The sequence below is a fragment of the Artibeus jamaicensis genome, unplaced genomic scaffold (genome assembly GCF_021234435.1).
Source record: "Artibeus jamaicensis isolate MK-2021 breed Jamaican fruit bat unplaced genomic scaffold, CSHL_Jam_final contig_432, whole genome shotgun sequence".
Lineage (NCBI taxonomy): Eukaryota > Metazoa > Chordata > Mammalia > Chiroptera > Phyllostomidae > Artibeus > Artibeus jamaicensis.
The window spans coordinates 9,668,206-9,693,468 of NW_026521828.1; the positions used below are offsets into that span (position 1 = coordinate 9,668,206).

Here is a 25,263-nt window from a genome sequence, read left to right on the forward strand (position 1 = left end):
CCACCAGGTTGTGGAAACCATGGAAGGTATTCAAATACCCACCCACCTGACAGATGGTGGAATTCTTGGGAGAATCATTTCTGACGGGACACACAGGTGGCCAGGCCCGGGAAACAGTTGTCAGATGAGTCAGTCCATGTGGCCACACCTGATTTTTAGTTTTGTAATTACACATCTAGGCCAGACTGGCATTCACCGTGTTACTGCTGCCAGCGCCTGACCTCACAGGTTGGGGAAAAGCCAACAGCCCAGGGGCCAGCCACAATGGGGGTGCGAGATGGCATTCCTCCCCAGCATCCGTCCTCAGGGCTCCGTGGCTGACTCGGGTTCCCTATGGCCAGTGGTGAGCTTTCCACCCAGCAGTGGAGTCTATCCGGTGAGGGGCTGTGCCATCGCGTGATGCCAGCTCAGCAAACCCTGAAATGTGAGCTGGTAGACTGGCGTCTCTTTCTACAGCTTTGGCTGTAGCTCCCACATCTTCCGTAAGACACAAGGTGAACACGAATTCAAGACTGGCAGCGCTCATGACCTCTGGGGAATCCACTTGAACGCACACGCAGACTTGGAGGCTAAGGGGCCCTGCCTTGGGCACAGCTCTGCATAGCGTTCCTGTGCAGGCCAGGATTCTTCCCTCACACCCAACAGCTGCACCGTAGACAGGACACCGGCCACTATTGTGCCTTTTCAAGTTTTTATTTTTATACATTTTTTTGTATTAAAAAGAAAAGCATAATTACCACAAATTACAAAGGACTAAAGCAGACTAGAATAATGAATGAATCACTTCAGCCTGGAACGCAGATACTCTCAATAATATTAATGTTATAATACAAGCTCATTCAAGTATTTTACATTTTTTTGTCCTTTTAAATGTGACATCCAAGCACATGGTAAAGATAACGTACTATGAGCGTAAGGTGGAACCTTCTCCGCAAAGCCAGATGACAAGTTTTCCTCTCCAGTGAGAAATGGGCTGTTAAGTTCCAATCTTCTCTGCCACCAACACGGCTGAAGGAGAGGGTGGGGTTGGGGCAAATCCAGGGACCCACCGCACAGGAGATAGCTGGGAACCCCACTCAGGGGGGGCGCCCGTTGATCCAGACCGCTCTACCCAGGCTTTTGGCAAAACCCCACCCCGACCCTACTGAGCTGAGTCTCCTTTCCTGCCCCGCCTCCCCACTTTGAGGACCTTCTCAGGAGCTTCCTTTTTCTAAAATCACTAACCAGGAAAGGTAGGGGGGGAAGAAGCTACAAATGAACGAAACAGAACATTAACAACTTTGACGTGGGGGCTCAGCACTTCAATCCGAGCCCCAGGGGTCCAGGCTGGGGCAGACCCAGTGGCGCCTCTCCACTCGCAGCACAGATGCTCCCAGGTGCGGGAGAGGGTGACGGAGACCTGTCCCTTCTCAGGGCTGCCGCGCACAGGCCTTCTGGTGCCCGATGCCCACAGGCCGTGGGGCGGGGCCCAGCCCTGGGCGGGGGAACAGGAGGAGGAGGAGGATTTGGGTGAGCTGCTGCTCTGTGTCTCAGACCTTGGGTCCCCAGGAGAGGATGGTGGGTGTGAAGTGGCAAGCCCCAATGGCCCCTGCCACTCCTGGCATGCTTGTCACAGATACATCGGTCCTAAATTCAAGTGTCTTCAGAAAGTGAAGATGTAAACTACTCTTTGCAACATCAACTCCTAACATGTTACCCAAAAAAGGAAAAAAAAAAAGTCTCCTTTCTCCCCATCCTCAGCCTGTGTTGAGATGAAGTCCTCACCTCCTCACCTCGAAAGGGCTTTTTCTCTTTCTGGGGAGGGTCAGGAAGAAGATGGCAGCGCCCGGGCCTGGGAATCAACTCTCCGTCTGAACCACCTCCTCCCACACTCCCCAGGCTTCCTGGTGCCCCCAAACCCAGCAGAGGACAAACACTGAGGTTTCTGTGGTGCTGGATACAGTACAGGGCTGAGCGACCTGAAGGAAAGGGGGAATAAAGCGAAAGGAGGCGGGGGTGCAGGAGTCCAGTGTCTGGTACAATGTGGGGCAGGCACCAGACTGGGCAGGGAAAGGCCTCAGATCCCACTGTCACAGCAGAGACCAGACACTTGTCCTTGGCTTTTGAGAGAACTGTCCCTCAAGAACTGAGATGGGCTTCCCAACATACTAACCACTGGGAGGGCAGAGATGGGAAGGGGCAGGCCAAAAGCAGTGAGGTGCCCAAGACGAAGGCAGGCCCTTGCCAGTCTGGGATATACTGTCTCCTACTCCCAACCTTTGGGCCCAGCAGAGGGAGCAATTGAGAAAGAGGGCGAAGGAAGAGTCACCGATTGAGCGACACTCCCAGGGACTCCTCTGTGCTGCCTGGTCCCCATGGGAGGTGAGCGTGCCATCGCGCACGCACCGTAACACAGCCCAGTCGTGTGGGCCAGTCCTTTGTCACTCTCCCCAGCTTCAAATGCCGGCAGACTCTACCGTCCCATTGTCATTCGCAGCCCAATCCGTGGCCGGAGAAGTCAGGTATACTCTATGTCCACATATACCTTCCTGCCATGGGGCTTCTCCAACTGGCAGGGTTCTCCCCAGCCCCCAGCTCCTCTTCACCTCCTCAGTCCTCATTGCCAGGCAAGATCAAGTGGAGGGAGGGCAGAGATGGCTTGCAAAAGGGGGTGCAAGGCGGGGAAACCACACCAGACCCACAGGAGAACGGCATTTTCCTCCACCTTTTATGAGACAAAGCCTCCTTGAGGTCTCAAAGATCTTTCTGGGCAACACAAAAACAACACTTCCAAGCCTCGGCCTGCCAGGTGTCCATCTCTCCCCGAGATGGGGGGACGGTCAAGGTGAGGACAAGTGTGTCCCCGCTCCAGGCCAACGCCCTTCTCTAACAGTCTGAAGCAAACTTGGCCGTGGGGTGCAGGATGAAGAGTGTCACAGCAGGACAGGGCCTGGCATGAGGCAACAGCAAGCGGAGTGAGGACACGACGGTGGCAGCAGTGTAGACACAGGACGTCAGCTTCGAACGATGCAACAACAGCAGGGATGCGTGGGGCGCAGCTCTCACCCGAGCCACCCCAACTCTCTTGCCTCCAGGGCTGGAGGACTGTACATGCAAATCGGTCCGGAGAAAGATCCCAGCCAGTCCAGCCCAGGCACGTCCAGAGAAGGTGGGAGCTTGCGTCGACTCCACTGAGGAAAACAGGCATTTGGGTAGTTCAGATTCCCGCTCCACAATAAGGCAACTTTTAAAAGAAATATTATTTCCAATAACAAAACAAAAATAAAACAAAAAGAATTCCAAGGGTAGGAAATAAACATCACTTTCCGTGGATTAGGTGGGGGTTTTCTGATTTTTTTTTTTGGTCTTTTAAGGTCAGTTTTGTCTTTTTTTTTTTTCCTTCTTCCCCAAGGATGGAAAGGTCAGAGAAAAATAAAATAAATCATCTTTCAATAGTCTTTTCTGGTATGAGCAGCGTCTCTCTGGGCTGGAGAGTATGGGGCATGGGGAGAGAGGAGTGGGGGGATGCTGAAACCCCCCCTCCACTTTTACATCCTTTGGTTTCCTTCTCCCGGAAGATGGCAGAAGGGCATGGTGGGGACAGCAGGTAGAGAACACGCGATGGAAAGGCCCAGATGACACGGGGGCCAGTGCTCGTGGGGCCCAGGGGCGCTGCCAGAGCCTTCCGTGGGCCAGTGCTGGACAATGGTGCCCACGGGGCCTTCATGTGGGCTGCATAGTCGGCTTGAGAGGGAGCAGGAGGCTGTGGGGCAGGGACCAGGGTGGCGGCCTATCAGCCATGGGCAGGGCTAGAGTGAGTTTGGTAATCCAAATGAACTATCAATAATTTAAAACTTGATATATATATGTATATATATATGTATATATATATATATAAAATCTCCCCCGTCCCTCCCCCCTTAGAAGAAGCTAGGATGCGAAGAAGAGGCATGAAGAGGAGGGGGAGGGGACGTGTGGAGGCTCCTGCCCAGGGACCTCTGACAGCCCGAACGGTGGACACACCGCCACTCAGCACGAAGGCCCATGCTAACGAATCCAGGCCTGTTCCTTCTCTGTCCCCTCTCCTGGGACTGGGCATCCCCATGGAGTCCTGCCCACTCCCATCCCCCCACAAAACCCCCCAGGGCTACAGGGTTTTTCACTTTCCCAAAGTCTGTGTGTCTGAGTGCTGGCTTGTCCATTTGGCATCTTCCCGGATGGGCTGGCCGGTGGGTGGTGTGGGGGGTTGGCTGACCACGGTGGCGGGCCTGCTGGAAGACTGGGAGGGGCACCGCTTCCTGCCCTCGCCACCGCCACCTCCTGCTGCCACTGGGTGTCGCTTGTGGTTGCCCTCTTCACCCATGGGGGGCTGTGATGGAGGAGGGAATCACAGATGATTAGGGGCACTGCCCACACCTGTCCTCCCCCACCTGGCAGGGCTGTCTGAGGAAACTCCTATTTCCCACCTGAAAATGTTACATAGCTAGGAAGAGGCTTAATCCTAAGAACAAATTACGAGTTTCACTGAGCATGTCCCCGAGCCAGGACCTCACATTCTGCTGCTTTATGCACTTGCTCGTGGGGTCTGCACCACCCTTGGAGGCAGACCCTGCTGATCAATACTGCAGATGAGGAAACTGAAGCACAGAAAAGTGACGTGCCCTGGGTCCCCATGGCTGGTAACTGGTGAGGACGAAGTGTGGACTGCACCCATGCGCTACTGAAGCCCAGGCTTTTATCTGCAGGAGTGTCTGTTCCCGTTATGGGAAGACATCACTGCTCAGGAGCAATACGAGGAACACGGTATGAAATAGGCTGCGGCAGCTCAGCTCACAAGGCCCAGAGGCTCCGGGGACTGCCTCGTCCCTCAAGACCCTAAAAAGGACACTGGTCGAGAAGTCAGACCATGATCCATCCAGTCGGGCTGCGCCACGGCTGCAGGTCTTGTAACTTTGAAGAGATCTCCCTCCCTTCCTGGGCACCAACGCTGAGTCCACTCTGTCCCACCCTAACTGGTCTTCCTATTCCAAAGGTTCTTGGCACATGCCCCCTCCAGCCCTCTGGGGAGAGAGTGCTGAAGGAAGGACAAAAACCTACTCATCTTTATACTGAGAGCTCTAGGAGGTTCGGCCATCATCTCACTGGGTGGCCGTGGGCTTGTTTATCTGCCAGTCAGGGGATGACAACCAGAAACCTTCCTACTTTATTTAACCTTTATAAACTGTTTTCCTTGAAAAACCCAGTAGCAATAACTCCAACCCACCACTGGGTGTCACCATTGAGTTACTGCTCCAAAATGACAGCAAAGCAGGGTGGAGGTAGAGAAAAAAACAACATAATTTATAAACTTCTGGGGTTAGAACTGGCTGGCCTCTTCCAGTAAGATAAAAAACATTTCACCCTGGATACCCACCCAGACCAACTAGGGCACAGCAGCAAGGCGGGCTGTGAGGTAAAAGGGAAAGAGCATTGTGACAGTTGAGCCATTTCTACTATGGGCAGGTGAGGGAGAAGCAAGCATGTAACCCCTCCGATGAGCCTTCACTGTCCGCTTCTTGTGCTCTATTTTAAAGAGGCAGAAACTAGACCCAAATCGGAACGGGCGGTGTCCCTGGGCTAGTGGTGCAGCTGGGGCCAAACCCCAGGTTTCCTGATCTCGGGTCCAGTTTTCTTTCTAGGACAACCAGGGTGAGAAAGAGGCTTTTACTCACATCCACTCGGAAGTCTTCAAGACGTCGGAATTTGCCGAGGTATTCTTGAAGTTTGGGGTCTATGTCCAAATTTTTGGCTTTGGAATATTTCAAGAAGGCCCAGAATTTCTCCAGCCCATAGAGTTGCCCTGTAGGGAAAGAGGAAAATCGAGGTAGGGAGAAGCTGAGACCGAAGGAGCGAGGTGCGATGTGACCAGGCAGAGCCAGGTCCAGCTGAGGGGGGAGGGGCAGAAGGCTCGACGGCCAGGGCTCACAGAGCGCCCACAGCTGGGGCTCTTACCGGCTTCATAGTCCTTCACCGTTTCCTCCTGAAAATCCTTGAATATGTCCAGCCGGAACTTCTTTTCTAGGCCATAACTGTAGTATCTAAAAAGGCACTCCAAACCGTATCTGCAGAACACAAAGCAGCGAGGCTCAGTTTCTTCATCTTAAACCGGGGGAACGAACCCACAGGACAGATGAACAGCAAGAGTCTCATGGCAGTGGGTTATCGAAGAAACGGTAAATGCTGTAGGAAAGCGAACATTTACAGCTGGTCTGGGGGCTCCAACATTCATGGGTGCAGCCTGCCGACGGCCGGCAAACTCTGGCCGCGTGAACGGCAGCCCCGGACCACAACATCTGTGTGCTCCAGCGCACGTGTGAACTGGCATTGGCTGCTCTCTGCTGCAAGAGCAGACCTGAGTGGCTGCAGCTACAATCACAAAGCAGAAAATATTCGTTGTCTGTCCCTTTACAGAACAAGCTTGCCAGTCCCTGGGATAAGCTCTCTGGAAAGCCATCTGCCCCTGCCCGTTAGTAGGTCTGTTCATGTCTATGATTCAGAAATATCACTTCCAGGAACACCTCAGGGAAATGGCCAAAAATGCAGATTTAGATTTTACAGATGTGCCAAAACTTTTCATAGAAGAATTATTATGCAAAATCTAAATGTCTAAGAATAGATGAGTGGCGAAACAAAACATGATAAATCTGTTCAATGGAATAATCAGCCATTAAAAATTACAACGTAAATATTCACTGATGATACTGACAAGTGCTTTGAGATATTATCAAGTGGAAAAGACATGTTTCAAAGCATCATGTGTAGAATTAACCCATTTTTGCAAACGGGTAAGTTTTATATCTGTGTATGCACACACAGTCGAGAAGGGCATATTATTTAAGTATATTAACACTGGTTATCTTTGGGAATTGGTACTTTTTAAGTGACCTTATTTTTTTCCCTAAGTTTTCAGGCAAAAACATGTAACTTCTGTAAAAAGCCCCCCAAAAAGTCAATTATTTTAACAATGTGGAGAAATGCTCATGTTTATAAATGATAAATAAAACACAAAATGTGTCTCATTCACAGAACAATCTAAAAAACCATGACATATGGGAGAGCTTTAATATTGGTTGTCTTTGGACTGCAGCTTCCTGAACATTTCTGTTCTTTTCAAATTGTTTAGAGAAACAATTTTACTTCAGCAAAAAAGAGAAAAATCTTTTGAGAGGTTTTTTCATCAGTCAAATACTGACAACAACCCAGACCCATCAATCAGTCGCCTCCACGTGCACCCTGACCGGGGATGGAACCTGCACATTTTGGTGCACAGACGACGCTCTGGTCAACTGAGGTCCCCAGCCTGGGCTGGCAAGACCTTTAAAATGTACAAGTAGAAAATCAAGAAGCAAAAGCACACGTAATAGAGGCCATCTTCTGTGTAAGTAAAAGGGGTGGGTAGGGAGACTACACAGGTGTATGTCTGTGCTTACACAGGCAAAGCATGTTTGGAAAGGACCACACAATTCTAACCGTACTGGGGAACTGGGGAACTGAACTGGACGGCGGGAGAAAGGGATGAAGAGACTTTTCACTATGTAATCTTTAAACTCTTTGAATCCTGAACCATGTAAATACATTACTCACTCAAAAACAATCCATTTTAAATAAACTACTTACACAAGCCACTTCCAGTTACAGCTCTGGAAGCAGCCCCCTCAGGGACCCCTAATCGCCTGCCAAGCACCAGCTGGAGCCCCTCCCCTCCAACCCACTCACCTGTAGCCTTCTTTGGCATCCTCCAGAGCCAGCTGCTTGAACTCCTCATACATCTTTTTGTTGAAGTGGTCCCGGAGGAAGAAGGACCAAAACCGGAAGAGAGTATTCATCTCCTGAGACTGGCCGATGCCCAAGCGTTTCCGCTCTGACGGGAAGAAAGAAGGACAGACATGTCAGGACCAGGCTGCCAGGGCTTCACAGGACAAACGGATCCTGGAGCTCAAGGACCTCGGTCCTTTCCCCAGCCCCTCCCAATCCCCGTGTTCATGGGAGATTTATCGAGCACTAACTACTCTGGGTCGGGCCCTGCTGCTGGGCCTGGGCCTCCCCAGAGGCGGGCGGCATGAGCTTCTGAACCAGGTCGCCTGGGTCTAGCTCTTCACCTCAGCCAGTACTGTGCTCAAGTGTAGTTAGAGCGAAGAAAAGCATAGACAACAAATAGTCGGTACATTCCAGCAAGTTATATTCTTCATTATTCATCACCAATAGTTATTTTAGGAGTCCTACAATATTAACAAACAAAAAGAGGAAACACTAAAAACCAGTACACAACGTGAAAGCACAAGACGCTAAAAAAAAGTCGATAAATTTGATACAAAAAAAAAAACCTTTGTGCTTTGAAGGACACTACTAACAAAGACAAGACAACCCACAGAATGGGAAACATTTTTTTGCAAATCGTGTATCTGGTAAGAAACTTTTATCTGGACCACATAAAGAACTCCTGTAAGTTACTAATAAAGACAAATAATCCAGTTATAAAAACAAGCAAAGGATCTGAATAGATCTTTTTCCAAAGAAGATACACATGTGGCCAACACAGGAAAATATGCTCAATGTTACTGGCTATCGGGAAACACAAGCTGAAGCCCTGGAGGTATCACCGCACACCTACCAGAACGGCCACAGTAAAGACAGACAATAACAAGTACTGGGCGGTGTGAAGAAACTGCTGCCAGTTTAAAAATAGTTTTTATTGATTTTTAGAGAGAGAGAGAGGAAGAAGCAGCAAAAAACTGAGAATCGCTACTCCACTTATTTATGCATTCTTTGGTTGATTCTTGAATGTGCCCTGACTGGGGATTGAACCTGCAACCCTGGTGCATCAGGTCCATGCTTTAACCAACCGAGCTACCCAGCCAGGGCTGGTGCTGCCACTTTTGAACACAACAATCTCACTGTTCCCCAGAAGATTAACAGTAGAGCAACCACACGCCCCAACCACTCCACTCCTCCACCAAAGACAAATGAAAACACATCCACTCAGAAACTTGCACGGGAATCTTCATAGCAACACTAGTCATAATAAGACAAAAAGTGGAAACTCAAATGCCCACCAATTATGGATAAACAAAATGTAGTACACATCCATAAAATGGAATGTTCCTCAGCAATGAAATTAATGAAAGTACCAATACATGCTACACCATAGATGAACCTTGAAAATATGCTAAGGGAAAAAAGCCAAATCACAAAGAACGACATATGATTTCATTACTATGAAAAGTCCAGAAAAGGCAAATCCACAGAGAAAGAGAATAGACTGGTGTTTGTATAAGCCTGGGAGGAGTTGGGGGCAAGGGAGAGTGTTCGGGAGTGAATGATAAGGGGCACAGGGCTTCTTTTCTGTAGTAGTGAAAATGCTCTAAATTGTTTCTGGTGATTACATTGTATGGTTTCAACATTTTATTTATTTTTAGAGAGAGGGGAAGGGAGGGAGAAAGAGAGGGAGAGAAACATCAGTGTGTGGTTGCCTCCTGTGCCCCCTACAGGGGACCTGGCTTACAACCCAGGAATGTGCCGTGACTGGGAATCGAACCAGCAACCCTTTGGTTCACAGGCTGGCACTCCGCATCATTGGCACATTGTACGGTTTCAACGGGTAAATTGCATGGTATGGAAATTGTATCTCAATAAAGCTGTTACCACACACACACACCTCCATGCAGAGGAAGAGGAAAGTAAGATGAAGAACCAAGCATTTAGCAGCCACACTTTGCTGAATGAAAGGGGTCAGGTGAGAGTAACTGCAAAGTGAGTACTGAGACTGGTTCTGAGCACTTTACAGCCAGCCTGACAGAGACCTACAGTTAAAAGGCACCGCATTTGTGATACAAGGAAACACGCGAGAGCACCTAGACAGGGTCTTCCTTAGACTATCGTCTAGGGCAGGGGTCAGCAAACTTTCTCCTGCAAAGGGCCAAAGAGTAAATATTTTAGGCACTGCAAGCCACATACGGGTTCCCTCCACAATCCCTTAAAACATGGAAAAACTGTCGTTAGCTCAAGGGCTACACAGAACCAGGCTGCTGGCCGGGTCTGGCCCACTCTGCAGCTGGGCAGCCCGCTCTAGAGAACGTGCGTGACACACACCGGTTGTGATGGACAGCGGACCATGCCACAGTGGACAATGGCTGAGTTGGTAGTCTGGCCAGAAAGAGGGAAACTGGATTTTTAAAAATTCCTCTCCTGAAGACAGTTTTTCACTGATTTTAGAGAGGAAGGGAGAGAGAGAGCATCGACTGACTGTCTCCTGTTCCTGTCCCAGGAACCAAACTCACAACTTTTTGGTTAGGAGATGATGCTCCAAGCAACTGCAGCACACCAACCAGGGCCAACTCTTGATACATATTTTTTAACTTTATTTTTAATTTCAGAGAGAGAAGGGAGGGGAAAGAGAGAGAGATAAACATTGATGTAAGTGAGAAACATCAATCAGTTGCCTCCCATGCACACCCCAACCGGGGACCAAACCTGCAACCCAGGCACATGGTCTGATTGGGAATAGAGAGAGCTTTAGTTTGCAGGATGATGCCCTGCAAAACTGAGCCACAGGGCAGGGTGGGTGGGTGGGTGGGGTGGGGTGTGTGTGTGTTTAAATATCAACGGGAGATCAAAGAACAGGAATGTTCTGAGCACCAGAACTTTCATCCTCCTGTACTCCAAAACTACCTGGTTTGAGCCTAACATCATTTCTTCTGGCTACAACTCTGTACCACTGTTCGGGGGTCAGAGGAAAGCCACCTACTCCACCAGCACTGACACTCCAGATCTGAGTAGTAGCCCCAGAGTCCGGGCCCAGCCCCTTCCCCCTGTGCTTCTTACCGTTAAGGCAGCGCCTACGATACTTGTGGTAGACGTGTTGCGTGAAGCCATTTTCCTTGAGAAGCTCATGGGAAGGATGCTGGAACTTGGGCAGCGACTGAGGGGTACAACCATAGCTGCCAACCATAGGTGTCCCCTCTGAAGGGCTGGAGCTACAGAGGCCACGAAAGAGACAGTGTCACCAGGTTCTCCAGAGCAACTGGCTATCAGGTTAGCAGGGGCCCCTCTGAGACTAGAGGTCTCCATCAGCCAAGATCCAGCCCCTTACAGGACGACAAACAAGGAGGCCCAGGTACTGTGCTAGGCCTCTGACTTGTATCCATGGGTCTGACTTGCTCTTTGCACCAAACTTCAGAGAGTTTTACAAAGGGGTCACTGAGGTTGACAGAAGGTGGAAGACTCATCTCAAGTCATGCAGGTGTTTAAACAACGCAATTTGCAGACAATCCCCAAACCTGAGCCCTTAACCACTGATTTATCTCAACATTTACCTTTCCTGAATGAGCAAGTACAGGTTAATCCATCTACATTTTTCTTAATATGCCTATTTTCAGTTCGTACCATCTTTGCAGGAAATAGTACATTGGTCAGCAGCTCCCAAACCTTGCTTTGGAACAGGGAACACCAGGGCTAGTTTACTAAAAATGAATAACGAGGAGTCTGGGTCCTTTCCGCAGTAGGACCCAGGAATGGGTTTTTGTTCAGCTACCTGGCTATCCCGAGGTAGGCAGTACATGTCCTCTTTTGAAACAGACCTGAAAATACTCTCTGAGAATCCGGTCCGACGCAGCTGTGACACCACTGCCTCAGAAAGAAACCCCCTCTCCAGGCCTTGGATGCAGCTTTCTAGACTAGTCCCCTTCCTCTGGGTTCAGACGAAGCTCCCATCGATCTCGCGGCGCTCCTCCCCGCCCCAGAGCCGGCCAGGTCTCCCTCCCCGCAGCCCCGCACCTGATAGAAGCAGTCCGGGGCCTGTGCTCTCGGGAATCCATCACCCACCCCACATGACTCTCCAAGGGTGGGTTGGAGCTGTGTCTTGTCTTCCTTTTCCGAGGCATCTGCAAAGGTCGGTCCAAGACTCGTTATTTATTATACTCACACAACTGCGAGGAGCGTCAAGCATTTCGTAGTAGATCCCTCACGTGTGTGTCCTCTCACAATCTACAACCCACTTTCCTACCTAGTCCCCCACAATGTCCACATCTAGGAGCTGATGTGCCTACTTTACACAGGAAGGAGTCGAAGCTTGGGAGTGAAGTGACTTGCCCAAGAGACCGTCTCATCACGGCGCTGTGAGGCTGCCACTCCCACACCCAGGCTGGCGCACCAGCCTAAGAACACAGGGCAGGTGGGGGATCCAGCACTCTCTTGGTTTACACCAGGCAAGGGAAAGAAGTGAAGCACTGAGATGTAGTGAAGCGGGCCCAAGACTCCTAGCAGCCCAGCAGGAGCGCCTCACCTTGGCATCTAGTGTCCGTCCTTCCTTCACCACTGGGTAAAACCGTGAAGTCTGGCTTGAGTCTTTGAGCTGTGGTGTCCGGGGAGTGCGAGGGGTCCTGGCGTTGCGGTAGTTTGGCGACTCTGGGACAGTGGTTGGTAGAGAGCGGGCAATAGCAGAGGGCTCAGGAGCACCAAACAACTTGTTGGCCAGGGCGTCGGTGGGAACTGCAGAGGCAGAGCGGGGTCAGCAAGCAGGGGCAGGCCCATGACTGATCTATCCTTGGAAAGCACCCCCCGTCAGAGGCCTCCAGACCCTTCAACCCAGGCCAACGTCCCCAGTGTCACCCTTCACCTTGCTGGAATCGGGGTGGCCCTGGAGGGACCTCCTGGTTGGGATCCACAGGCGGCTCAGGGGTTAGTGTGTCAAACTGCTCCCGGCTGATCATGTTGACTTTCTTGAAGTTCTCGACTTCTTGCTACAGAGAGCGCAAGGACGGGTGGGGAAAGATGTTAGTAAGAGGACTGCCCTAGCCTGTTTAGGAATCAAGACCTGCAGGAAGCCGGGGAGGGCAGCTCCCACATCCACATACGTGGAATTCTGGTCCCCAGGCTCTCGGTTACCCCATTGTCACTCCCCAACCCCAGTTACCTGCGCGCAAGTGTGTTAACCTTGGACGGCGAGAACTAACCCAGCCCTCTTTGTAACCAGACAGATCAGGACTCCAGCTCCGTGCAGACTCCCCCAAAATTTCTTTCTGCTACTCTCATCACCCCCACCAAATGCACCGCTACTTACTACACAGGCCCACCCAAGCCCCACCACCCCAGATATATCCCCCTTCCCCGTAGAAATCTACAACAGAGGTTTTGACTGTTTCCAAACAAGGTTTTTAAAATACCTATCTTTTCTCCATTTTCCAAACTCAAAGTAAGTCCCTCGAAAGGCTTTTAAACTTTTATATATACTTAAATACTTAAGAATAGAAATGACAATCTAATCCTTTCTATGCCCAAGGTCATGTAGCTCACTAGTCTTCTTCCCCATTTGTCATAGGCACCCCAGGCCCCACCCTCACAGCTGTGTCCGAAACTTACCTTGATCTGGGAGTACTCAGGCTCAAACTTCGCAGTCCACAGGTCCTGCTCGTAGTAGAAGAGCCCATCGTTAATGACCTTGGCCAGCTCAGCACTCATCTTGGCCCGGGAGGTGTGGTTGCCTGTGCGGTCCCCCCCTGGGTGCCGGCGCATGTAAGGTGGAGTCTGAGTGACAATGAGGATCTTGTTGACATCCCGGTCGTCAATCTCATAATCAGAGTCTTCATCAGACCAGGCGGTGAAGGTGTTCTTCCGTCCGTCCATCTGCTCCATCTCCTCGTCAAACAGGAAGTCCAGTTCCTCTTGCTCATCCTGATCCTTGGACACCAGCTGCTGAGACGGCAGCTGCTGAGGCAGAGAGGTCTGGTGGAGGAACCTGGGCTCCTCTGACTTCTAACGCGGGGACAAGCCAAGGGGAAAGAGAATCACCAGGGTGTCCTTACACCAGGTTCTGTAGCTGTCCTACGATGGAGGTCTCAGCCCCTCAACACTGGATCGTCACAACTGTGTCCTGATAATGTCAGTAAGTCACATGTGCCTTGGAGGCAGCTTCATGGGGAAAGGATGTCCCACAGGACTCCAGGTTTCTCTACAAACAGCTCATATCGCAGTCATTTATAAGCAATGAGATGCCAAGTTCCCTGCAGGTAGATACTGTGTTCTCATTCACCCTCAGAGCCTACGCAGCACCTCACCTGGGAGCAGGCATGAGGCAGTTCAACAGGCTGAATCATCCGTTTATCATCTACCATTTATCATCTACCCAGCACCTCCCCATAAAACTTCATGAGGCAAGGACCACTTCTGCCCTGCTCTTCTTCATATCCTCAGTACCTAGACTGGGACCTAGTGACAGACTGTCAACTATTTAATGAATGAGCAAATATCCACTGGTACCAGGCCCTGCATGAAGAACCCTAAAAGCAGAATAATAAACAGGACAAAGTCCTTGAACTTAAGGAATTCACAGTTGAGTGGGAGAAGCCAACCACCAGCCGGCCAAGTGCAGGGTGGTATGGTAAAGACTATAAATAGGACTTGTGCAAGTACACAGGGAGAGGGGTACTTCACCAACAGGGCAGGAGTGAGCAGAGTCAGGGAAGGCTGCCTGAAAAAACTGATTACAGTGACACAATGGAAAAGGGGAGTGCAGAATTCAAGAGACCCAAAGTCATCCAAGGTCATCTCTGAGACCTTCTCATAAGCCTCAGACCACAGAGGGTACAGGGTGGGGAAGGTGGATGGAGCAAGAGCCCGCTCCTAGAAAGGGGAGCATGACTTCAGCCTGAGAGCGAAACACTTCTCTAACAGCAAACTCAATCTGTGCTCTTCATATACTACTTCACTGTTTCTACAGCAGTCTAACCCCTCCTTCACCTTGAAGATGGGGAAACTGAGGCCTTGAGATCTTACACAAGTGCCCCAAAGTCACTGGCCACAAGAGACAGGAGACCCATGTTCTAGTCTACAGACTCCAACTGCTCATCCAGGCTGTGAATCTGCTTCCTCTCCCCCCTCTTCTGAGGGCCTGAGGGGCTTATTTAGGTGCAATGAAAACAAATGCAGGGAAAAGGCACTTCAAATGCAGCCCCAGGGAGTGAGATGGGGCAAAGAGAACAGCCAAGCATCAAGAAACCTGGAACACTGCTGCCAGAAGCTGCACGCTCTCCTCCCGTGAAAATCACCACTGACAGTGCAAACAGGCCACATCGACCTCCTGCAGTCACTGGTGACCTCAGCTCACACCACCACAACGAGCCACCGGCTTGCTGAGTGGCCCTTTGGAGCCGGGAGCTCTGTGGTATGCCCTCTAAGCACTCCAGCCTGGGGCCTATAACCCATGGCAAACAACAGGCCTCACCCACCTTGAGTCGCGCTGGGGAGGGCCGAGGCCTCTTCTTCACTTCAATCCAGTTCTCAGAATCCAGGTCAGGCAGGCTGGCAGACAGGCCCTTGGGTAGTGTCTTTAGGTTGCTGACCTCCTCTGTTTTGGTTGGCACTGGGGTGACTGCACGAGGAGAGCCAGGTGCCGACTCTGAAGGGTGGAAAAGTGAGGTCCTTACCCCTCCCATCCCTCCTCCTGGTGCCAGCCCTGCGAAGGCCTGCTGGCTGGAGGACGAAGGCAAGGGGGGGCTCCTGTATGCCGGCAGGGTACCTACCCGTCTCCTTCTGGTAGTGCTGGCGGGGCACAAACTCGGGGCAGTTGAGAAGCTGGGAGAAATCGGTCTGGGAATAGTCCACTATTGGGGGACCGGGAAGAGGCCATTTCTCTGGCTCCTCCCTCCTGCGAACTTTCTCATCAACAATCTCCACCACCTTGCTGTCTTTTAGGGCCTGCAGGGGAGAAGGAGGGAGAAGTGGAGGGAAGACTTAAACAGACTGAGATTTAGAAGCCGGTAGATGACCTCACGGGCTCAGGTGTAAGTCCAGTGCAGGCAGGAGTATTAGAACGCTGGCACCACCTTCCATAACTGGTAGACAGTGCGACATCCTACCTCTGACCCTTCCATCTACATCCAGTAACCTGCCCCAGAGAAACACCTGCACGAGGTGACCATATGTAAAATACACACAAAAGACCATTCATAGCAACATTGCCTGTAATAGGAAAAAACGTGAACACTTACCACCACATGGGCAATTTAAATAAGTTACGGCACATCCATTCAATGGAACACTACTCAGACATTAAAAAGTAGCCTCCCAGGTGCTGAGGTGGAAGGAGCCACGAAAGACAGGTCTAGGTCAGTGTATAAAATCCCACTGGTGTTTAAGTAAAAACATGAATACAAATTTTTCAAGGAATGACAGGTGAATTTTACAAGTGTCTGTCTCTAGGAAAAAGGCGAAGAGTAGAGAGGGGAAGCAGTTTTCTTTTAAATAAGATCTTTTAAAGAGACAATGAAAACACTTCAAAGCGTCACTGCGTCCTCTGCTGGTGAGGCTGGGAAGAGGCGCCCTCACACACCGCAGGTGTGAATGCAGAAGCCCCGTGGCCAGGAAGAGGATCAGGCGGCGGCGAGCAAAACCGCATCCGCACCTGCCCTTTGGTTCAGCTAATTCTTCTTCTGGAAATTTACACCAAAGACACACTGGCACAACCATGAAAAGATGTAAATCCAACTGTAAAAAGATGCTCCCAGATAGAGGAGCGTCTTTCCATTATATACTCCTATGCTCCCAGATACACTAAGTGAAAACATGAAACAAGTGGAGAAATGCACATGTCACATGGGACCGTTCATCTAAGAAAGAGGAAAGAGACAAGTTCAGAAGCACGTGCATACTTTCTAATGGAACGACTCAGAAAAGGTTACCAATGGGGAAGCCGAGGGAGGCAGAAATGAAAGAATTTCAAGTCAGACCTCTGTGAATATACTTTGTTGACTTGGAATCATGCAAATGTTTTACAGGAATATAAAACAACTTGAGAGCAAAATGAAACCAGCATCGAGTTAAACACATAACCATCCAAAAATTATTTTCGTAAGTTAAAAATACAGTCATTTGACTCTACAAGTAGAGGGGAGAAAGCCCAATTTTTAGCAGTGGCAGAGGTATTATGAAGGCACAGTATGACTCTGCAGTCCTGAATTTTAACGGAAAATAACAGTATAACCTCACGATGTACTAAAAACAACCACCCCAAACCTCTAGAAACAATGACCAATCAAGTAACAATTAGTACCCCTTTAACGCAAACATGTAGTATCTAAACATCATATGCCATTTCCCCAAAATAGAAGAACCAGAGTTCCCCCCCCCCAAAAAAAAACCAGCCAATTCCAGATCTCGAGCAGGAAATGTACAAGATGTACCAGCGCCCCACTGGCCAAATGCGGGACAATGTGATTGAGCATAACCAACCCAATGGATTGAAATAAACAAAATATACCGGAATCTGTAAATTGATAATGATAAAAATTTTAAAAACCCCAAAACAGCCCTGGCTGGTGCAGCTCAGTGGATTGAGCATGGGCTGTGGACCAAAGGGTCGATGGTTTGATTCCCAGTCAGGGCACATGCCTGGGTTGCAGGCTAGGTCCCCAGTGGGGACCAACCACACATTGATGTTTCTCTCCTCTTTTTCCCTCCCTTCCCCTCTCTCTAGAAGTAAACAAATAAAACACATTTTTTAGATTTTATTTACTTATCTTTAGAGGGGAAGGGAACGAGAGAAGGAGAGAAATATCAACGTATGGTTGCTTCTCATGCATCCCCTGCTGGGAACTGGCCTGCTACCCAGGCATGTACCCTGACTGGGAATCAAACAGCGATCCTCTGGTTCGAAGATCCGTGCTCAATCCACTGAACTACACCAGCCAGGGCTAAACAAATAAAATATTTTTTAATAACCCCCAAAACAAACAAAAGCCCAAACCTCACTGGTTACCTTTGAAGGTTATTGGGGATCAACTCATAATTCTGAAAATTGGTTAATAAAGGTAAAGATCAAGCATTCATCTATCCTTCCTGTACAAATTACATACCTCTTGGTAACTAAATAGTTGGTGAAGCAAAGATCCTCCTTAAAGAGGTATTTCAGCTAACAAATGAAGATGGATTGACAGAATTAGAGGATCGCCCTTTTCAACCTCCAGTGAAGTAACAGGCAATGGTCATCAACAGAAGCTCTATCACAAGGGGCAGAACCAAATTATCCATCAAGTACTCTCGACAAGGAGGGGGGAAAAAAACCCCAAACCTGAAATCTGACCAGGCCTTTAGATCACCAATTTATAAAAGATCTGGAGTGCAAGACATGTTAAATGACACCACTATGTCCTATAAGACATATAACCTAGTTTATTCAAATAATTACAAGAAAAAAAGGGGGGGGGGAACCTAAGATGACACATGGGTTTCATAAACTACTAAAAGAAAAAAAGATCTTTTAATCTAACCTGAGGACATTTTTTCATTGCTTTTAGAGAGGAGAAGGGAGAGGAAAAAACATCAGTGCGAGAGAGGAGCATCGACCGCCTGTCTGCCATATGCACCCTGGCTGGGGATTGACCCCACAAACCAGGTATGTGCCCTGACCAGGAACTGAACCTGCAACCCTTCGGTCACAAGACAATGCTCCAACCAACCGTGCCATACAGGCCTGGGCCTAAAAGACATTTGTCTTGACAACTGGAGTGAATTTGCAACTGACCGAATATTAGGTGATCTTAAAGAATTACTGGTACTTTTACATGGAATAATAATATTGTGGTTCTTTTTAAAAACAAGTCTTTATCCTTTAGAGACAGGTACTCATTACCTGATACTTTCCTCAAAGTAATCTGGGGGAGGAAACAGATCAGGGTGTTGATGGAATTAAGACTGGCCATGAGTTGCAATTACTGAGGCTGTGTGATGGGTTCATCACAACCACTGTCTGCTTTTGCAAACGTCAGAAAATTTCCACAATGACTGGGAGAGGGAGAGAGGGAGAAGAGAAAGGGGGAGAAAGAGAGAGAGAGAGAGAAAAGGTGGTAGGGAGACAGGCTGGCCAAGCCTTCGATCTTTAGCAGAGGTAATCGAGTGGGGGCCCCAACTCCTGCTTCGTAATTCAGGACCATTCTTTCCCCTGACTCCCAGCCCCAGGGAGGAAGACGTACCGCAAAGATGAGTGAAATGTCAGTGGTAAGGGCCTGCACTCGGTGGAAGGAAGCAATAAGAGTGATGGGAAGGAAACCGTCAGCATCCATTTTCCGTCGCAGGAAGAAGTCTCGCTGTAAATTGTCCACGCTGAAGTAGTATTCACTAGGGGGAGGGGAGAACAGGTGTAACTGCTGCTTCCTTTACAAATAGGTCTTCCCTGTTCTCTGTGCACCCCGGCTACTTCAGTGGCCTCTGACTTAACCCCTGAATCCCCAGTGTACACATTGGTTTTTAAGGACTGAAAGAAATGTTATCCACTTGTGGCTCCCTAACCTTGGGTGAAACCGTTCCCTCTGCCCTTCAGGCCCTCTGCGTGCCTGGCGAACTTCCTCTCTCTTCTGCTTCTAAAACACTATCACATTCTACCTGCCACGATGCCACAATCTATTTCCTGGTGTGGCTCCCTCACTGGACTGAGAGACAATAAACTGGAGTAGTTCGGAGCTGGGGTTTTGTAATCAGACAGAAGGGGATTCAACTATGTACCTTATGACTTACTAGTTGAGACAATGGGCAAGGAACTGGACCTGTTTACTCATCTATAAGATGGGTTAAAAGACAGAGCTCAGAGGAATTAAGTCAGCAAATGCAGGATTAAATAAATATGAGAATGCCTGTCAAGCACTTAAGAGTCACAGATAGTGAGGACTCAGTAAGCATTCACTAGTATTCTGGCAATGTAGCCATTACAAACAGAAGCACAGAAAGGAGCTGAGTCTAGACATTTGCTCTCCATTTTGTTAGGGGCAATTTATAATTTTCTTAAGGTAAATATGACATTACTTCTGTAATAAACAATCACTTTGTGAAACATTAGCTTAAAAGATGAAAAGTTATCTTTCCTAGCTCCAGCTGGGGCAGCAACTGAAGGGCCTGTGCAGCCCTACTTTGTCCAGCTGCCAAACGCAGGCAGCCCCCAGACCCCCACCCGCCCCTCCGTAGAGAAGGCTCCCACCCACTCACATCTGGCGCTTGATATAGTCTTTGAGCAGCTCCTGGTCCACACTGTAAAGCTCAGTGCTGCTGACATTGTCAAAGTAGTAGGTGATGTTGTTCATGTACTTGTGGGTTCGAGGCCCCTCTGTACCATCGAATTTTCGGTAGCTGAACTGGTAGTCAAAATGGGCTGCAGGGAGAATGAGCGCCGTGAGGGAGAGGCGCTCCCCGCCCACGGCCCCGCCGCACTCCCTGGGACATCCCGGAGCCCAAAGGGGCCTCACGTACTTCGAGCGCCACCCCGGCCGCGTCCCCGGCCACGACCGCGCCCCCGTCCACGGCCACGGAAGGAAGCCCGCGCCCCACCAGCCCCATCACTCTTCACGCTCGACGTCTCATCCTGGTCGTGCCAGGCAGGCTCCGGTTTGGTTTCTGGTTGCCAGGCTGGGGCAGGGGGAGCCACAGGCACAGGCACATAGGGGGCAGGCTCGGACCCTGTGAGGAGAGAGGCTCTGGGTCAGGCCCGAGGGGCCTCCACGCCCAGGCCCCCACAGCAGGCGGCACATACCTTTGATGTCCCCGCGGCTGGCAGGTGTGTGTCGTGGCTCTGGCGGGCGGACAGGGCGTGAGACCAGTTTCTCTCTGGACACCTCAGGCTTCATGTCTATTTGCAATGGGACCCACTTGTGTTTATTCCCTGGAGGACGGCACGGACACACGAGGAAGGCTTGAAGGAGGCCCTTCCCAGCCATCTCTACCCCAACCTTCCCCCCCGATTGGGGCTTCAGGCCTGAATCGCAGCCTGGTGACCTTGGGCAAATTCCTTTCCCACGCTGGACATTATTTTCATCCCTAAAATAAAGAGGTCATAGCCCTAGGTGGTGTGGCTCAATTGGCTGAAGCGTTGTCCCATAAACTGAAAGGCTGTGAGTTCTATTCCCAGTCAAGGCACACGCCTGGTTGCAGGTTCAGTCCTTCCCTGGTTGGGACATGTGAAAAAGGCAACTGATTGAAGCACGTCCTCAGGTGAGAATGAATGAATGAATGAATGAATGAATGAATGAATGAATAATAAAATAGGAGGACGTGGACCTCAGGGTGATGCCCACTGCTGCATGACTCATACCATCGATTTCCCCGTGGTCAGAGAACCCCATTCTGGAGCTAGACACGTGGCTGCCCAGAACCAAGACGGCACTCCCCAGGCTCCCCTCAGGCTCGTGCCAAGGGTCTGGCTGTGAGAGCTGATGAAGGCAGTCAATGCCGGGTAGAGTCCCTAAAAGGGAGCTATCCCCCCTTTCCCTTCCCGCTAGCTGGAATGAATGGATAAGAACGAGCTGTCTTACATGAGAGGCAGCACCACACCAAAGCAAGATACAAGGAATCGAAGAGTTGTTATTCTGGGCCTGGTCTGCTTACACTGAGCTACCAGGTGAGAGAAGTAAACTTCATCTTGTTTCAAACACTGTTACTCTGGATCTCTATTAGAGCAGGCAAACTTGTGCCCTAACCTTAGCTCCAGCCAGAGCACTGAGAACTCTTGTCTTTAAACGGAATCTTTCACAGGACAGCAACTCATCAAGACATGCAAACAATACTCTGAGGCAGGGCCTCACCTGTCTTGTGCACCGCCAGAGCCCCGCGCTCGGAACAGGCTTTTCTAAAAGCTCGTTTAGTGAGAGAAGAATCTGACAGACTGGTGGCGGAGGTGAAGACTGCTGGCCCAAGGGCCTGCGCCAGCCAACCTCCCAAGGATGTCTCAGGGACCCCCGAGAGTCCTCTGCAGCCCTCACATCCTGCCAACTCACAGTGCTGCCTGCCACCTTCTCCCAAGCCCTGCTCCAAGTCACTCACCTTTCTTCTTCTGAACCCCTCGCTGGCAGTCCTCATCCCCATTCTTCTCCTCCCCTGATTCATCCGATTTGGTTTTCGGGCTCTCCTTACTATCACTCCCCTCTCCTTTCTCCTGCTCCTTCATGTCCTTTTTGGGTGGCAGCTTACGGGCAGGCTGAGACTTGTAGGACTGTGGCTGCAGCAGGAAGTAAAGTGACAGGTGTGGTGAGTCTGAGAGTCCCTTGGGAAAGGACAGAAGGGAGCCCCTGTCACTAGAAAGACAAGGCAGAAGGTCACTGGAGCGTGTGAGAGCAGGATGGGCTGATGCGTCTAAAGGTCCTGTTTTCGCGCCCGAGACGCCTTCACTGGGAAGCGTGGTCCAACGGGCAGGAGGTGGGGAACAACCTCCAGGACAGAGGGACTGGGGCTTGCAAAAGTCAAGTGTTTACTCCCTGCAACAGGACCATGTCCAGGTAGTCTTGGGGGGAAGGAGAGGCTGGTCCGAGGCCTGTCCACACCTACCCTATCTGCCAACTGGAGGCTGGTGGCCACAACCAGGGAGGGACCTAGACCGTCAGCCTAGAACAAAAACACAGGGAAGGACAGGACTGACCAGGAGCCCCTCCTCTGCTAGGACTAAGTACAGCTACACAGCTTCCCCAAGACACGTGGTCTAGGGGCACCTGGCCAACGACCACTCTCCCGCTTCACTCACTGGCAATCCAAGTGCAGTGATGGAGAACACAGGTTCTGGAATAACACAATACGCATGACTTCCAAGTCCCAATGGGCCCTCGAGGGACAGTAATTAACCTCTCCCAACCTTAGTGGCTTCATCTGTAAACAGGGAATTATTAAAGGGCCTACCTTGGAGTCACTGTGAGGGTTTGATGAAATGATGAACAGACAGCACCTGGCAATCCCTGATACACAGCCAGGGCTCAAACAGTGACTTTTAGCTATTTCAGTGCTGCCCCTATTGTACTACCCATTCCTCTTAAGCTAAGACTTGAAGCTTTGAAGGCTTGAGAAGCCAGAAGTGTGTACATGTAGACAGAATTCCATCCTAGCCATCCCACCCCTCCAACTTACCTGCACACTCTTATGGGCTATCTCTCCAGGTGTGGGCCAGTTGATTGCATCTCCAAAGTCACCAACCTGCAAGGCACATTCTGTGAGGGCTCTGGCGCGACCCTGCCTGCGCCATTCATCCCCTCACCCCAAACACAGCTCCATCAAGAAATCAGAGGCCAAAAGCAGTCTGCCCACCATCAACGCCGGAGGCCCAGGAGTGGGCTCCCCTGCTCTTCAGAGAGAATCCAGAACTCCCTGGCAGCTCAGAAGCACTGGGCTAGAACAGGAAAGAAGCTACCACCTCCAGCAAGTCCTCCCATTGGGTTGCCTGCTCCCATTCCTTACCTTGCTGCCTTTGCGCTGTTTAGGAACTGCTGCCCTCACCACCTTGGCTGGAGCAGAAGGTTCTGAGGGAGCGAGAAGGGAGAGATGGTTACTGAGAACCCGTGGGACGGGGCCACCACCACTCCCGCTCCACCACGCGGCCTGCAGGCAGACAGGGCGGCAAGTTAAAGGACGTGCTCAAACGCCAATGCCAATTTTACCGGCCTTTCTTAAGAAACCATAGAAAGTAGGCTCATGGAAACCAGCCCCAAGCCCCGGAACTGCACGCTGAGGCGGGAGGGCTCCCGCAGCCCTACACCCTCTAGTAAAAAGGGGCCTGAGGCCTGGAGAGGGTAAATCCAGGGAGACTGAGTCCACGCCAGAGTTAGCCCTCAGGTTCCATGAAGGAAGGGTCTAAAAGACCCTCTCTGATTCTAACATTCTAGAAGACTGTGTATGAGCAGACCTGGGTAGAGCGATCACGGGGAAGGTGAGATACGAACTCTAACTGGGCAATCCAGAAACCCAGGAACCTCTCCCGAGCCCTCACACAGAGGGCCGGCGTGGTCCTCAATGACTTGTGGTCAACAGGAGTTAGTGACTCAGGGAAATTCTGTCTACCTTGCAAGTTTCCAAAAAAATAGTGAGAACCCCCCCATTTGACTCAATGGTTCTACCTTTAGCAATTTATCTAACGATACAAATTAGACCAGTGTTTAGAGTTACGTGCGAAGATGTCCATCAAAGTGCTGTCTGTAACTTCAGTACATTGAAAATAACTCACTGCATTTTTGGCAACTATAATGTGTGCCCACGTCTCTGTGTGCATTATGCGTGGGGCCACTATGGCCATGGCATGTAGTTACCACACCCGTGTGTGATGCGCGTTCCTGTTTTTCCTCAACAAGTTGGGTGGAAAAAGTGTGCATTATACACGACAAAACACAGTACGTGTCCGACAGTAGGGAACTGGCTCAAAGTTTAACGATGTTTACAGTCATGAAAAGATGATCTCTGCTGAGAGGAAGAGGTAAATAATAAAGGAGGAAAGTTACAATCCTACTTTTGTAAAACAAATAAAAATGGGGATATTCACATCTACATAGTGGCCACTCTGGAAGGACATATAATTAAGTAGTTATGGAGTTAAGTAGCACATTTATAGTGATTTAACTTTGTTTGGAATTCTCTAGCAGTTTCAAAAAAGACAGGTGTAAGCTTTGAAAAAGAAAACAGAGAGAGAGAGAGAATTAAGGAAGTGGCTGTAACACATCTGGTCCCCTCTACACCTACACTTGTTTTCTCAACATGGTCTCTCGCCGCCCCCCCCCCCGAGACCCGAGGGACTCTGCCCCCACTTTCTGAGCAGAGAGATTTGCACAGCTGGTCTCAAAAGGAACGTTCTACTCCTTGACCAGACCCACGTTCCCATAATGAGCAGAGAGAGTCCTGGCCTGACTCTCACTGTAAAGGCACTGCATTCTTGGCTTCCGCTCCAGAGCAGAGTCACTGGCCCCTCAAGACACCCTACTCGCCCAGTTCCACAGCTCGCCCCCCGCCCCAGCGCTGGGCAGCAGAGAACCAGAACTCTCTCTGTCCCTGCAGAGAGGGTGAAACCCTGAGGGCCAGAGAGCGGCTTACCCCATATTGATTTTCTCGCTAATCCCAGGTTGGCCCAGAGAAGCCTAACACCACCCAGTGCCCTGACGAGGCTGCGTCGAATGAGGACGCTGGCAGAGGCAGCCATTTCCTTACAGGGTCAGCCTCCTCGAGTCCACCTGCGCTCTGGTGGTGGCTGCTCCTGGACTGGTGCTCCTGGCCCCGCACTCCCTGAACGCTGCCAGGACAGACACAGGCCAGGGCCTCCAACAAGTTCATTGACAAGGTGGAAAAGGAAATCAGGTCTGGTTGATGAGTTATTCCTGAAGACTTTCTTGGAAAAGGCAAGGCAAAGTTTTGGAGGTCACTGTCTGCTTCTTCTAAAAAAAACTACCAAAATTGGAAGAGTCAGATCATCCCACCTGATATTTTGTTCATCAAGATCAAGAAAGGACATATGGTCAAGCCTAGAAG

General features: G+C 50.3%; 1 protein-coding gene across 5 annotated transcripts in view; it reads right to left on the reverse strand.

The window, feature by feature from the left end:
- Positions 1 to 3,473: 3,473 nt before the first annotated feature.
- The window catches only part of LARP1 (La ribonucleoprotein 1, translational regulator), a 74,196-nt gene continuing 52,406 nt past the window's right edge, over positions 3,474 to 25,263 (reverse strand). For 3 of the 5 annotated variants that reach the window (XM_053665861.1, XM_053665858.1, XM_053665862.1), the window contains exons 2-20: positions 23,212 to 23,273; positions 22,885 to 22,950; positions 22,315 to 22,371; positions 21,814 to 21,988; positions 20,528 to 20,656; positions 20,248 to 20,454; positions 19,987 to 20,149; positions 18,981 to 19,125; positions 15,534 to 15,708; positions 15,240 to 15,409; positions 13,375 to 13,767; positions 12,632 to 12,755; positions 12,299 to 12,504; positions 11,791 to 11,897; positions 10,840 to 10,991; positions 7,735 to 7,879; positions 5,971 to 6,080; positions 5,691 to 5,818; positions 3,474 to 4,348 (exon numbers count right to left, since the gene is read on the reverse strand). In XM_053665861.1, the coding sequence (XP_053521836.1) occupies positions 4,139 to 4,348; positions 5,691 to 5,818; positions 5,971 to 6,080; positions 7,735 to 7,879; positions 10,840 to 10,991; positions 11,791 to 11,897; positions 12,299 to 12,504; positions 12,632 to 12,755; positions 13,375 to 13,767; positions 15,240 to 15,409; positions 15,534 to 15,708; positions 18,981 to 19,125; positions 19,987 to 20,149; positions 20,248 to 20,454; positions 20,528 to 20,656; positions 21,814 to 21,937 (2,688 nt within the window). In that variant the 5' untranslated portion in view covers positions 21,938 to 21,988; positions 22,315 to 22,371; positions 22,885 to 22,950; positions 23,212 to 23,273 and the 3' untranslated portion in view covers positions 3,474 to 4,138. The remainder of the gene's footprint in view (positions 4,349 to 5,690; positions 5,819 to 5,970; positions 6,081 to 7,734; positions 7,880 to 10,839; positions 10,992 to 11,790; positions 11,898 to 12,298; positions 12,505 to 12,631; positions 12,756 to 13,374; positions 13,768 to 15,239; positions 15,410 to 15,533; positions 15,709 to 18,980; positions 19,126 to 19,986; positions 20,150 to 20,247; positions 20,455 to 20,527; positions 20,657 to 21,813; positions 21,989 to 22,314; positions 22,372 to 22,884; positions 22,951 to 23,211; positions 23,274 to 25,263) is intronic. The other 2 variants (XM_053665859.1, XM_053665860.1) reach the window with 2 other exon arrangements.